Source organism: Botryllus schlosseri, chromosome 16 (genome assembly GCF_051294905.1).
Source record: "Botryllus schlosseri isolate E-star chromosome 16, Bs_hap1, whole genome shotgun sequence".
Taxonomy (NCBI): Eukaryota; Metazoa; Chordata; class Ascidiacea; order Stolidobranchia; family Styelidae; genus Botryllus; species Botryllus schlosseri.
In genome coordinates this window covers 1,824,560-1,839,739 of record NC_137251.1, presented here as the reverse complement: position 1 = coordinate 1,839,739, position 15,180 = coordinate 1,824,560, and the positions used below count along the sequence as shown (strand labels likewise).

The 15,180-nt window shown below is 41.3% G+C and overlaps 1 protein-coding gene across 2 annotated transcripts in view; it reads left to right on the top strand.

Moving 5' to 3' along the window:
• The window catches only part of LOC145458854 (protein NLRC5-like), a 134,171-nt gene extending 119,721 nt beyond the window's left edge, over positions 1-14,450 (top strand). Inside the window, exons 2-3 of one of the 2 annotated variants that reach the window (XM_080337354.1) lie at positions 10,677-11,067; positions 12,992-14,430. In XM_080337354.1, the coding sequence (XP_080193480.1) occupies positions 10,782-11,067; positions 12,992-14,415 (1,710 nt within the window). In that variant the 5' untranslated portion in view covers positions 10,677-10,781 and the 3' untranslated portion in view covers positions 14,416-14,430. Of the gene's footprint in view, positions 1-10,676; positions 11,068-12,991 lie in introns of both variants that reach the window. The other variant, XM_080337355.1, reaches the window with a different exon arrangement.
• Positions 14,451-15,180: the final 730 nt, after the last annotated feature.

Below are 15,180 nucleotides of genomic sequence, written 5' to 3'. Positions count from 1 at the left end.
CATTTCGAAAATGGAATCAATATTGCATGACAAAACCAAATTTATCTCGCTTGGCTCGGTTTCGGAATTTGATAATACACCTAGAATTGAAAGACGACTGACAAACCGTTTGCTGACCTTGAAGAAAAACGGTGTCTTAACGGCAGAAACATACAGCGCCATCAGACCAACGGGATCGCAAAGACCACGCATGTACGGACTGCCAAAAACTCACAAAGACAATGTCCCAGTGAGACCTATACTTTCCATGATCGGGTCTGCTCACCATCAGCTGGCAAAATGGCTTATTGACATTTTGGAACCGGTTCGGGAATTGTACGGCACGGAATGTGTTCGCGATTCGTTCACGTTCGCTGGTGAAATACGAAACCTGGATTTGCCGAATCCAGACGTGTTTCTGAGCTCATTTGATATCTCTAGTCTGTTTACGAACGTTCCGCTGCATGAGACTATTGATATTTGTGCCAACGCGCTGTACGGTGGTAAGTTACCACCACCATCGATCCCGCGTAAAGTCTTTGTTGAACTTTTACAAGCGGCAACTTGCTCCGTGGAATTTAGCTTTAACGAGGTCATGTTTCGCCAAATAGACGGCTTAGCCATGGGTAGTCCCCTGGGACCTATTTTGGCCAACATTTTCGTAGGGTATTACGAGGGCGAGCTTCTCTCCCAGCGTGGGTCCGCCAAACCACTATTGTACCGCCGATACGTAGATGATACATTTGTCATTTTCAGGAATGAATCGGAGTGTGACCAATTTCTCATTCGCTTAAACTCGCTTCACCCGGCATTGCAATTCACAATAGAAAAAGAACGCAATAACTCATTATCATTTCTGGACGTATTAGTTGAAAAGCGCAATACCAACAAATTTGAAACGTCTGTTTTCAGAAAACTGACATTCACAGGCCAATACCTTCGCTGGAATTCATTTAGTCCTCGGCGCAGAAAAATTAACCTCATAGGCACACTCGTGCATAGAGCGTTGATGATATGTTCGGATAACAAACTGAGTTTAGAACTTGACCACATCCGAAAGATCTTACTGGATAACGGTTACCCTGAACACGTCATCAGCCGCGGCATTGAGAGGAAATTAACGCAATTCAACGCAGAAAAACGAACAGAGCCCACCGCACGAACAATAAAAGATGTTTATATCCATCTACCGTGGATTGGCCCCATTTCCACCCGCTTTGAAAAACAATTGATTTCTGCTGTCAGTAAGTGTTACGACACGGTCAAAACCAATGTGATTTATACAACAACACAACTGCTCCCTTCAACACGCAAAGACATGCTTCCTGCACTTCAACAAAGTAATGTAGTGTACGAATATAGGTGCCACTGTGATTGTGGCTACGTGGGAAGAACGTCAAGACGTCTGCAGGACCGCATAAACCAACATGTCCCCAGATTTATCAGAACACGCTCAGCGAAAAGCTCACCCTTAACTCATCCACTTAAAATTGATGCTGATCAATCAAAGGCCATTAATTCTGCCATCGGCAAACATCTGTTGGATAATCCGATTTGTGCGAATAATTATCGAGACGACCGATTTCGAATCGTAGGGCGAGGCCGCTCACAATTCCATTTGTGTGCCTTGGAATCAACTTTTATCAAAATACACCAACCAAAACTCTGTCAACAAAAGGAGTTCGTGTACCACCTGAAAATAGTACATTGAACGCTCTCTCTTTCATGCTGGTGACGTCATATTTTGTGATACGATTGTTGATATACAATGTTCTTTCCAATTCTCTACTAGTTGCTGACGATTACCCCTGACGAGTGTCAGCCGAAAATATTCGGGTTCATTTCAATATGAATATACTATTTAATTGTATATTGAAGTTCTGTACCTCCAAGGAGCTCTTCAAATATATCTAATAGTAAATCGTGCGCAGCGCGAAGAAAAATATCATGCATCAGCATAAATATTCACAAAAGATATTGTTTTTATGCTTATTTACGAAAAAATTATGAGCCTACGTCAAGTCTTCAAAATTCCGGACATTTGGCATATTTTAGAAATTCCTCCCGGACGACAGTTTGAACAGTGAAATTCCGGACATGTCCGGGAAATTCCGGACGTATGGCAACCCTAGGTAGGGGCACTTTGAATTCCAACCAGCTATAAGCTAGTGTAGCTGTTTGCTCACTCATCTAACACTGTAGAAGAGGATTAATATTCCTTTCAGGTTCTTCCCTGGATACACAGATTGCACCGATTGGAGCGGATACATTATATATTCACCATAATGCACTGGGCACAAGCCGATGCGCAGCGCAACCCCTGCAACCTCGTACAAGAACGCCTTACTTCCCTTGCTGCATGCCTGAGTGGTCTTGCCGCGCGGAGGTCATAGGTCAGGGGGTAACACTAAGATATCAAAAGACAACAGATAAAGACGACGTTTCTTTTGGTATCCAATGTAAACAATGAATCACTAGGACGAGCTTTTGGCGTCCCTTAGTGTATGAATGTCTCCCATTCCCTTCGCGTCCGTTTTGTTTCCATTCGAATCAGATTACTGAGCCCGCAGTTGTGATTTGTCATTGCTATTCTTATAATTTCTGTGATTGTATTGTTCCAACAATGTCTATGGTTTGTCATTGCTGTTATAACGATGTATCTGGTCTGTCATTGTTGTTCTAATAATCTGTGTTTCGCCTTTTGCCTTTGGTCTTAGTTGCAATACCTCCCAAGGGAGATGGACTTCATTTACATAGTTTCAAGGTAATGGTGTTGTCTCTATGTGCTACCCTTGCTAGTTCCTTCCTATGCTTGGCAGTACAATTTTCGATTTATTTTCCTTTCTTTCTGTTTCAGAGATATTACTAGTGATATTCTAGTGCAGAACTATTCTCAGTGGAGGTGTACATTTGGGATTCTTCGACAGTGTTGTTTAATAGCCGACCTCTACCGATATGGATGTTTCGGATACTTGACGAGATTCTTCGGATTCTGGGGTTGGGTTCTTCGTAGTCGTACCGATATCGGTGTCTTTGATTTGTACATGTCGCCAATGTCACCAATGTCGCCAATGTCGCCAATGTCGACGTCTATCTATTTTGTCAATGTCGCCAATGTCACCAATGTCGCCAATGTCACCAATGTCACCAATGTCACCAATGTCGGCAATGTCACCAACGTCGGCAATGTAACCAATGTCACCAATGTCGGCTATGTCACCAATGTCGCCAGTGCCGACATTGCCGACAATGCCGACATTGCCGACGATGCCGCTCGGGGGCCGAAACTAGGATACTGTAATGACTCGAGTAAGGATTTTGGGGACTCGACTAGACTTGAATAAATCTTGGTATTAACTTGACCTGCACTCGGCTATACTCAAGTACTTTGACTATCTCGCTACATACTACACGATTCTTGACGGGAAGACCTGAAGATTACATGGCCACAAACGCAAATTATTTATAACTAATCATATTATTTACATTATTAGGCCTACGTTGAATTGAATGAACGTCGAAGTCTTTATACATTCCAGTGTAGGATTCGCGAGGGAAATACACGACCGGGCGTGGGTACGCTGGCAAAAAAGTACACTATTGCGCATTCCATTGGTGTCAGATAGTGCTCTGTCTGTGAACTTATCTTTTGACTCCAATGCCCCCAAATGAAGTGTGGACTGCGTCTCCCGAAGACACGAAACCTGTCACCTCGATTATATTTCGAGCAAAGCAAGATTATCTAACAAAAGTTTATGGCATTTGCCTGTTGTAAGCGCGAAAAGACGAAAGATTTCGTGTTGACGGTAGAGGCCAACTTTTATCAAAATTTGAAATTTCCATATCATCCATACCATCCATACTCTTACACAGAGGGGGCCGACCGAGGTTGGCTCCAGAATTCCTATACCTAAGTGTTGCAGGTTTATCTAGACTCCTCGCTATTCCTACCTAATGTTTTGGAGGTTTATCTGGGCTCCTCGTCATGGCATTCGCGTAAACCAGGGGTGGCCAACCAGCGGCCATAGAAGGAAATTTGTGCGGCCGTGGACACGTCATTCACTTGTCCTCTCCATCAACTCTACCGTTGAATAAGTTGAGTGACATCTTGAAATTGAATAACATCGAATCTGCGCGGTTCGCCTCAAACCGTAATAGGCGTAGGCCTAGCCTAATTGATATCCGCTAATGCTAAAACATAACGTTCAGAAGATGTGTGTCAAGGCTCGAGTTATCAAAAGATAAGAAAGGCCTGACTTGAAACTTGAAATCGCTGTCATATACAAAGCAGATTCCGATATAATTACTTGGATATTTTTATTTGCGAACATAGTTCGTCGTCGCCGAGATTGCGTCACATGTTGCCCGCGACGCGATTTTGAACGGTATTATGTATTTTTAACCAAGACGTACGCCATCAGTGACTGCTTTTCATTTCTACTTACGCCATTATTGGCCGTGGTGTAAAAGACCAACAGGTGATAAGTACCAAATTTTTCTTCAGATAAAAAAATACCTTTGGAATCGTGTGCGTCTCACAATTTTTTTTCGTACGTTTAGAGAATTACAATAATATATTTTGACTTTTGTGAAAAACCTGACGGGAGGTCAAGTAATAACAACTTGCAACAACGTGATAACAATGCTGCGCCCACCCGCTGCATCATTATATCAATTAATTGCGCTAAATTTTCAAAGTCCATTATAAACGGTTGATGATGTGCTACCGATTGGCGCATCTGCATAACAATATTTCTTTAATATTGAGTTGGTTAACCACCAGTCAGAGAGTCTCCTGAATCGATCACCCTACAGTATCGTCATAATCGTAATCTTCTCTGCAATAGTAGGAGTAGGGTATCCCTAAATGGACTGAATCATATAGTTATCGAGTTCGGTCCCGGATCGGGATCAAAGAGGACTTTTCAGAATCACGGAATGGGTTCACCTGTTTGTCTGTTTCAACATTCGTTAACAGATCAAACATCACCAATTGCTATTGACCATCATGCCCGGCGGTAAGATAGGGTTATCTGACAAAGATCGGCAAAAATACCTATCGTCATCCGCAATTCGCTGGATTTCTGCTTGTCCATAAGTAATGGTATATCACCCCAACGTTTGTATCAATTGAGAATGTTCGGAAAATCTTAAAACGCGATTCCAGGAGGATAAGAGTCGTACCGGCGGAAACCAACACGATAACTACGGTTAGAGCGTTTGGAGTTACGTGCTCAAGAGACGCACAGCATCCTGGTAAAACGGTCGGGATATTGATGTCGTTATCATGTCAATGAAATGAAAAACAAACTACTTCCGGTCGTGTATTTTCATAGCAAATCTAACACTGGAATGTATAAAGACTTCGACGTTTATTCAATTCAACAGGCCTAATAATGTAAATAATATGGTTAGTTATATGATAATAACATTGATAATGACATTTATTCAATTCAACGTTGCCTAATAATGTAAATAATATGATTAGTTATAAATAATTTGCGTTTGTGGCCATGCAATCTTCAGGTCTTCCCGTCTAGAATAGCGTTGTATGTAGCGAGATAGTCGAAGTACTTGAGTAGCCGAGTGCAGGTCAAGTCAATACCAAGATTGATTCAAGTCGAGTCGAGTCACCAAAAATCCTTACTCGGCCTAATTTCGGCCCCCGAGCGGCATCGTCGGCAATGGCGGTATTGTCGGCATTGGCGACATTGGTGACATAGCCGACATTGGTGACATTGACGACATTGGTGACATTGCCGACATTGGTGACATTGGCGACATTGACAAAATAGATAGACGTCGACATTGGCGACATTGGCGACATTGGTGACATTGGCGACATTGGCGACATGTACAAATCAAAGACACCCTACCGATATTTCCTCAGGGGCTAACGCTGTCGGACGGATTCGGATTTTCAAAAATCATCACTCCGCACATCCGCTCATCACTGACAAGCGTGATCGATCGAACGTCGGCGAGTCGAACGATGTGATTGTCAGTCGTAGGCTATACACGGTAGAGCAGACCTGGGCAAAGTGCGGCCCGCGGGCCACATGCGGCCCGCGAAAAATTTCTTCGAATTCAAAACATAAAACTTGCTTCTTGAATGACGAACAACATAGGCTGTCTCAAATGAACAGGAAATTCGTTCACTTTAAAGCCTGTTCATTTATATGCCACGTATACGCTGTCTATACGTAGGCTACCTGACATGCGTAATCCAGATTCAAAATAAAGGCAATGTGGCAACGTATGAGTAGCAATTGAGGTCACAAAAAAACACTATTTCCATATAGTTTAGTTCAAACATTCCTCGTTGCAATTGTCACATTACGCGTTATGCGGTATGTGTTTCAATTTGTTACGAATTCTCGTAAGACAAGTCGATCAATGCTCGCGATTACTATTACTCCGTTATATCTATCACACATAAAAGATTAACGGGCATGCCAAAAAACATAAACATAAAAGCGACCAAGAAAACATAAGCTTTGTACTATTGCATATTAATTTCATTGCAGTGGTTCTCGAACTGGGAGACGTGAAAGCATCAGAAGGATGGCACGATACCGAATTTTATTGAAAAAAATTTTGCGCTCCGCGCGATATACTAGAGCAGTGCTCTTCAACCGGGGTGGTCGTACACCCTGGGGTGTACCAGAATTTTCAAAGGGTGTACCACTCGGATGGGGTGTACAGGGGTGTACCAGATCCGAATTGCAATGAGCCGATGGCCGATCACAAAGGCAGGTTTATGGGTCAGTACAGGTTGACGCACGGGTTAATTAGCAATATATGGTACGATGTTATCTCAAGTACAGTATAATTCTGTACACCGCTTGATTGTGATGTCATAAGCAAATATTTCTCCTATTCATTTGGCCGTCGGCAATAGACCAATGGTTCCGTTTGGCATTGGAAAGTATGCAGTTAACAAACATGTGTTCAGCTAGTCATTTGTGTTTTAATGATTTTTGAGGAAACCGCCGCGATAGCTCAGACTTCTTGAATAGGTACTTCCTACCCGACTAATAAATACCGCAATGCACATAAATGAAGTGAGGTAGCCAGCCAGGGTCGAAACAGCTTCCGTGTTGAAATCGAAATCCTTTCGTTTTAAAATGCCGATTTTATGTCCAATATTTCGCCATACATTTGCAATTTAGTATTTTGTTATTATTGATGCAAATTAGCGACAATAGACTGTGTATAGCGGCATACGATCTGAGGTCACTGACATCTGTTGCAGCCCACGTGCTACTATCTACTGTGTGTGGTGTGGGCAGGCCTGATACGCAGTAGGCTGGTGCGCCTGCTATCATCGCTGATCTGAATTACCGCTTCTGCAGCAGTAGCTTTACCTGTTCTCTTCCCAATACTGTTACATTTAGGTTGATTATCGTTCGTAATGTCATGCTGTTTTTGGGCTGACACGAAATAAATTCCCATTTGCGTGGCGGGCGGCCTAACTACCTGCGAATAGAATCTGTGACCAAATACTATTTTGTTCAAATCCAAAATTTTTGACGGCAATAACTCCGCTTCTACTTGTTGGAATTGAACCAAATTTGAAGAACATCGTTTTTATAGACACAACCTAATACTTTCATGGAGTGAACAGAAAAATTTGAAATTTTTCGTAATTTATTTTTATATAATAAATAGAAACTTTCTGCTCCCGTAGCAATGTGGCTACTGATTGGAATTGCACCAAATTTGGTGTGAAGGCTTAAGTTAGGTGGTAACCAAACAATTTTATCAAGTAGCCAGTACGATTTGAGAAAAAAAGTCATTTTTGAAGACCCCTAATGAACAGGGGTGTACGAGTTTTGAGCAAACGTTTAAAGGGTGTACCACGTCGAAAAAGGTTGAAGAGCACTGTACTAGAGCTTAAAGCTGTTGCTCTGTGTATTGTCCGACTTTGATATTTCATAATTCATATTTCATAATTCACCACTGCTTTAGAGTCTTAATAGAAGAACGTGAATAGGGGTTTGAAGAGAGCTAAAATGTATCATGTTTAACATTGTTTCGAATCATGGCAGCAAATAGACATTTTTTAATTAACCGTCATATTCTCATTTTCTAATATCAACATATTCAAGGAGCAGCATAATTAACAACGTAATTCAGAAATAAAATTAAAATACGCTGGAGAATATAGCTACAATTTTTAACTCGGCCCGCCAACGTATTTATTTTTCTGATTTGGCCCGCGGGGGAAATAATTGCCCACCCCTGCGGTAGAGGCTTCGGCGGTTGCTGAGCGATCTTTAGATTCATTATCTAGTATTTCATAGTGATCTGGGTTCCATACAAACGATTTGGAGCCTTTGTCTTTCTGTGCCTCATGATTCGACTCAATAATTACATTCACCAGTGAAGTGTGAAAGGGCCTGGAATGTTTGATAACATTCAAGGCTCTTATGTACTCGCTATTTATTGCAACTGTTGTGAAATAATTCGATTGTAGTCACAGTAAGGCATTGTAAATAGCAATAAGCTTCAATTGAGAAGTACGCCTCACCACTATCCGAAAGCTCGATTATGACATATCAAACGTCAGTCGTTTTACTTGAATATGGCAACTACTGGTGATAATGCATGGATGTCATGATCTGAAATGGGCTAAAATGTTCTGATGAGATGGGAAATGTGAGCGAATAGACTGAACATTTGAAACACTGCGAAACATCCGATACTATTGTGAAGATACTTGTCACAAATATGAGTGATGGTTTGGTATGCTCCCTTATTACCAGGCCAGGTGGCCGCACCGTCCGTACAACCGGATAATGCTTGGTCTAATATTCACATAATTTCGGATGTTTTCAGACCGCGTAAATTGCAGTACTAATATTTATAATGTTTCAACTTGTGGGCAGCCGAATTAAATGCGAATTGAATTTTAACCGATGATAAGTACAAACTGATCACATGGTGTATAATTCATACCATTTGTTTTTTCAACACACCGTTTCCTAACCATATAGGGCAGGGGCGGGCAACATACGGTCCGCGGGCCGCATCCGGCCCGCGAAGGGATTTTGTGCGGCCCGCCGACAGTTTGCGGTCTCACGTGATGCTGAGGCTCGCGTCGCCGTCTACAGGCATTTAGGCGCAAAAACTTTGACCATGAGCATTAGCAAGGCAAAGCGACGTTCCAATACAAGTGATGTTCACCACATTGACGCTGCCAGGGGCGAATGGGGTCATGCCATTCCCAAATTATTCGAGAATATTCGTAAAATCTATAAATAGTGGAATATTTTCGGGCAGATGGATTCAAACTAAAAAAAATCGCGCTCTTTGCGCGATTAAATGCCTCCACGCATTGTCTTGATGATATGAATACAGTACCATATATATACCAGAATAGCCCGAGAACGTTGGGTTGCAGTAGTTTTCAACAAAGTAATTAATAAAAATGAACTCGCCCGAAGTGAATAATCTCCGATAAGCTCATGAATATATATTCTTATGCCATGATTGATGTACAAAATTATAATTAAACGTGCTGTAAATTTTCGAACAAACCACTTGCTTACACACTCACCAATATCATTGATCAAATTCATTCATTTATGCAACAAAATTCGCGCCTTGCGCGACTCTTAGCCAAATATACTCTGATTTTTTATCACATTCATATCACCAATTTGGGCTTGCCCGTGAGTCGATTGCCAAATCCAGATATAGTTCGCTACTGCAAGAATGTGTGCGTCTCTGAACTAAATGTACAGTACATAGGGTAGTGCAGGGTAGGATGAACGGATCTGTGGCGCGTTTCCACAGTAGAAGTTCCCTTAAACTGATAAAAGAAATTCAGAAATCCGTTGAAACGAATCGAATTAAACATTGTGCCGTGCACATTGCGCCATGCCTATAACGAATTGCACGGAGAATATGATGTTTCATTATTATTGCAATTTAATTAATCACTGTGCCGTGCACATTGCGCCGTGCCCGTAACGAATTAAACTATGCACATTTACAAGTCACAGTGCGCGTTAATCCGGGAATACTACAGTATCACGCAGACACCAAGAATGAATTTACGAAGCAGATTACAAATTGGGCACCGCGTATCAAATCAGTAATTTGCCTCCAACATGAAATACCATCGGGTCCTGACATCGCATTGAGTAACTCGCACCGTGACAACTGTTCGCAGAGTGTGACGTCGTTTTGAGCTACTCTTCTGCCATCCCCTATTCACGCTCGAAAATCCTTACTGGAGTGAATGACGATCATGCGCAGTAACGAATTCCAATTCGCATGCCTAATTGCATACTTACTAACACTGTCGAATTTCGCGGTCCGATTAAAGAACTATCACGAAAGAACGAGTATTTTCTCAATTGATTCATAGCAACGATGAGATGGGATTTCCCGGCTCGTGCTCGTCATATCGACATGTGCAACGAAATCACGTTTTTATTCTCTCTCCCATTTCGCGTAATACATATTGATCATTATTTTCGAACCGCACAATCGGCCAACAAGGTTGTGTTTATGATGAAATTGCGGGTATGCTGAACAGTGAACACCCACAATATTCACACGCATATCTAGCATACCGAGATTTGGCGCTCATGTATGAAGATTGAACATTGAACATATGACTTCTCTGCTGTTAAATCCCCAGATCTCATAAGATGACAAAATATGATATGTGTTTCACAGCTGAGAACAATGTATGTTGTTACATAGGCCTCTCAGCGCATTAAAGCTGAATATTTTGGTTAGTTTTATCCTTATTACCAGGCCTTTGGACAGAGGGATATTGCGCTGCAATGTCATCGGGAGGGAGCGCCGATAATTTTGCCGATGTGTGCTACGAGGAAATAGCTAAAATCAAGAATACAGATTGGCTTGAGTTTGCACGCCGGAAATTGAATATCCCGGACAGTGAAATTGACGATATAACGACTAACTATAGGCACGACATACGCGAACAAAAGTTTCAAATGCTCCAATTTTGGAAGTCGCATCGAAAGAATAGAGACTGCAACCCATCAGTTGCGCTTCGCAAGCTGGTATCGGATTTTCAAGCGTCAAAATCGGAATTTGAATGTGCAGGTTCGTTCGTTTATTTGATTGTCATATTCGTGGTGATTGTCGACTACTATGGTCATTTAAAGTTTTTTTTTCATTTTTATTGCGGCACTGCCGAATTATAGCACGACGCCCTTCTAGGCTTTTTATAAGACACCGCTTTCTTGGATGATATGGCCAGGATGAGCCTAGAAAAATCTCAAACATTTCCGTTACAAGTTAGTTGAACTCCGTGACGCGCGGTCTAGCACCGCCTCCCCCCGTCAGGATGAGAAAAAAGAAAATTGTGAAAACCTTTTATGAATGAAATGTGCATTTACTAACCATGTTCATCAATGACTAATTCTGAAGTATTTGTACGCACAAAGTCATGGAATTCGGATATTAATAGTTTAATAACAGCGCGCAAGAAAAAGTGAGGGGAAAGTTGGCCAGGGCTCTCCTGTGATAGCGCAATACATCATGAACAGCTCATAATTTGTAATAACTAGTAATAGTAAATTACTATCGTCTCACTTATTCCGAAATCTAAACAGCAACAACGTCGGAACACCAATATATACCCCGAGCCTAAAAATTACGTCCTTAGTCGCATCGAGGAAGCGGTTTGCTTATAAAATTTAAGATCAACTATATCTATTCGTGGCCAACCTTTCAGGCACTGGTTTTCTGATCAATTGTACTTGGTTTCTGATTGTTATACGTCTATAAAACCTAGAAGTGGGTATCAGAGATGGTCAGCAATGAAGAACTTCTACTTTTCGAAGTACTGCCTACTTTCAATACTACCTCAAGTAATGATGAATTTATACTCCTGTAGGCTACTTCTACTTGTTCTTTTTGTTTTTTAGTTTTCAAGTAGACCTAAGCCTAGAATAATTACTGCCCTACTGAATTGTTAATAGCTACTTCTACTTCTAATTAAGTACTGACGATAACTACTTCTTACTTTTATTTCTCCCGGTAAATATCTCCGGAATCCGGAAAAAATGTTCTTTTTGAACAGCCCCATACTGTGCATATAGTTTATTCTTTGGAAGACTTTGAATGGACCACTAGAATAAATGACAAACTTGTGACGACTTTTATTACACTCAATAACCAAGGCTTTTATTAACTGTAAACGAGCACTATACGCAATACAACTAGGCCAGCAACTAAGGTACCACGAAACGACAAAATAACGGCGACACGATATCTAAAGGAGAAGATCGGTGATCAAGTAACAATTGATTAACTAAATGTAAATGACGAGACAATGGAACACAAGGATTCACCACAATCACAGCACAATTTTCGTAATTTCGATTCTTCATTTTCAATCATTTCTACCTCTTCATGCATTGCATAGTAATAAAAATTTGACTTTATTACTCAATTTTCATAAGTTTACTTCAATCTCGTTCGTTTACTCAGGGGTAAGATTCTCCCGTATTATGCGTGTATTTGCAGTGTTACTCTGAATAAAAACTATAATAATATTACCAGTCAAAGATACTCATACTCATACATGATTATTATTTGCATCAAAGTGGATTTGAAGAATTTGTCCGGATTGAGATTCACAACATTCTTATGTTTGGATTTAGAATTCGCCTTGGACAATGAATTTCTCATAACTTCCATTTTCATTACATAATTCATGAGAGGTTGCGGATTTGAATATTTGTATTATTTAAAATCCGATCACATCTATCGAAAGATAACAGTGGTGACGTTGAATGAGAGGTAGGCCGTTATTCGGATAGTCCCATAATCAAGGTTTCCTCTAAGCTTCGCACGTGCGCAAATGCGCTGTGCTGACACGGTCTCCGTGCACAGAAAATCTAACTTACGCACAAAAATATGAAGTGATGGCCTTTTTTCACCGCTATCCAAGGGTCTGGGCAGTGAGTCTGTGAGTGTGTCTGTTATATAATAATAACTGCAAGTAATCTCTGTATTGCAGAAGAGTATTCGGCACTAATAAACATCGTCAACGCCAACACACGACAGAAGACTAACGACAAAATTCTTGATGATTTCAAGACTGAGCGTCTGCACCGGCCGGACTTCCAAGTTAACCCTCGGATGAGAAAGGTTCAAGTTGAGGATTACTTCAAAGGAAATTACCAAACTCAATTGATAAAAGAAGTAGGCTTTCACGGACACAAAGAGAAAGATGATAATACATTGTTGTTAGACCAGCTTATGATGTCAATAACCGGAGAAACTAATTCCTCACACCCAGACGAACATTCGGTCATAGGCATTGTTGCGTCTGCGGGATCTGGGAAAACCACTCTCATACGTAGATTAGCGAGAAAATCACTCGATACAGCCTCCCTAACACAAGGCTCCAATCAAGTAGTCTCGAAAATGATACGTTTTATCGAATTGAAAACCATCCGGTACGCTGGTGATGTGACACCATCTACATTTCTCTTCGGGGGACTTTTCAGAAATGAGTCAGATGAGCAAAAGGCTTATCAGTGGTTGCGGGATAACCAAACGAATGCAGTTTTATATTTCGACGGTCTAGATCAGGCTACGTGGAAGATAGACAAAGGTACAAATTACGATAAAATTAACCCATTCTCCCATGCCGATACAGCAACGATCATGTACAACATACTCTCAGGTAATCTGTTTCCCCAGGCGAAAATCGTCTTCGCATCACGTGAATTTAGAGTGTCAGAGTTACCTGCGGAGGCACGACCGAGCGACATCATTACTCTCTCAGGATTAACGCCAAATGACGCAAAAAAACTGTTCGTGATTTTAATCGGAGAAGGTGGTGCTGAGGCCTGGGAAAGTATTCGTAGTATATCGCCCAGGCTACTCAACTTGGTGTCAGTTCCCGTGTTCCTAATTTTAACAGCAGTTGTAATGGCAAGAGATCCGAAGAGACCTCCACCTACTACAGTTACCGAACTGTACAGAAGAATCATTTCAGCTCTTCAGCGCGTCGAAAACATCCGACAGCGTGACAAAATAGACAAAATCTTATTAAAATTGAGGGAAATGGCTTATCGAGGAATGAAAGAAGGGCGAGTCGTATTTTATGCGGAGGATTTGCAGAAGTTAGGTTTGTCTACCGAAGAGGTTCAGGACTTGATTATGAAGGTTCCCGATAACAATCTGCTCAGTCGACATTTGATGGAGGGTGATTTCATCTTCTTCTTCTGCCATCAAAGCATACAAGAGTTCCTTGCAGCAAGCTTTATAGCTCATATGACAGCCAGAAAATTCTATCGATTCGACGAAAAACATCTCCACGAATATCGATGGTTGGTCGTTCGCAGATTTGTTTCCGGACTCGTTTACGAACAATCAACGGATCAACTTTCTAAAAGTGAGTTATTGTTAAATTTAGCCTCCATATTGCGATAAGTTTATTTGTAATGTATAGGCCTATATAGAAAGATAGAACTCTATTCCTCCTCAAGAACGAAAAAATCTACTCAAGTACGAGTAAAGGTACTTTAAATCTACTGAAGTCATTAAGTAGTTGTGAAAACGATAGTAATTTGCTCGCATGGACTGCCAAAAGCTGCAATTAGAGTTATGCGGAAGGTGTAGAGGAGCTTGATTCATATTGATGCATCGCAGGAATTGTCAATTTTTGACAGAATAAGCAGTCGTCCACATAATGGGATGTAAATGATAGTATTGATAGGGAAATGCGATACTAATCCTTTGTTTACTCGAACACCCCGTTTTAGAGAATTTCATGGCATGGAGCCCTCTCCCATATTGTAAGGCCCCCAGTTCAGTCGAAGAGCAATACGGAGAAGTTTTGCCGGATACTGCTTTAAAACTTTGCGCAATTGGTATACGATACGGTAATTAAAAATATGGCAGATCGTAAAAATGCCATATAATGTATAGCTTTATTTTCGAAAAATATAAGGCATTACTACACTTGGTTTTATACTTCAACACATAGGCGCCGAGTTACAGGGTGGCGGGGTGGCGCAGCCACCCCATGACACAATTATGGGGTGGCGGGCACCCCATAAAAATGCTTAAAGGCCCGCCGTCTGCGCTGTCAATTAGCGAGTCTGTGATATTGTGTGGATGACAACGTTTACCATTGATCAATGCGCGCGCTCGGCGACGACGAACTAGTACTTAAAACACACCAATAAATTGTAA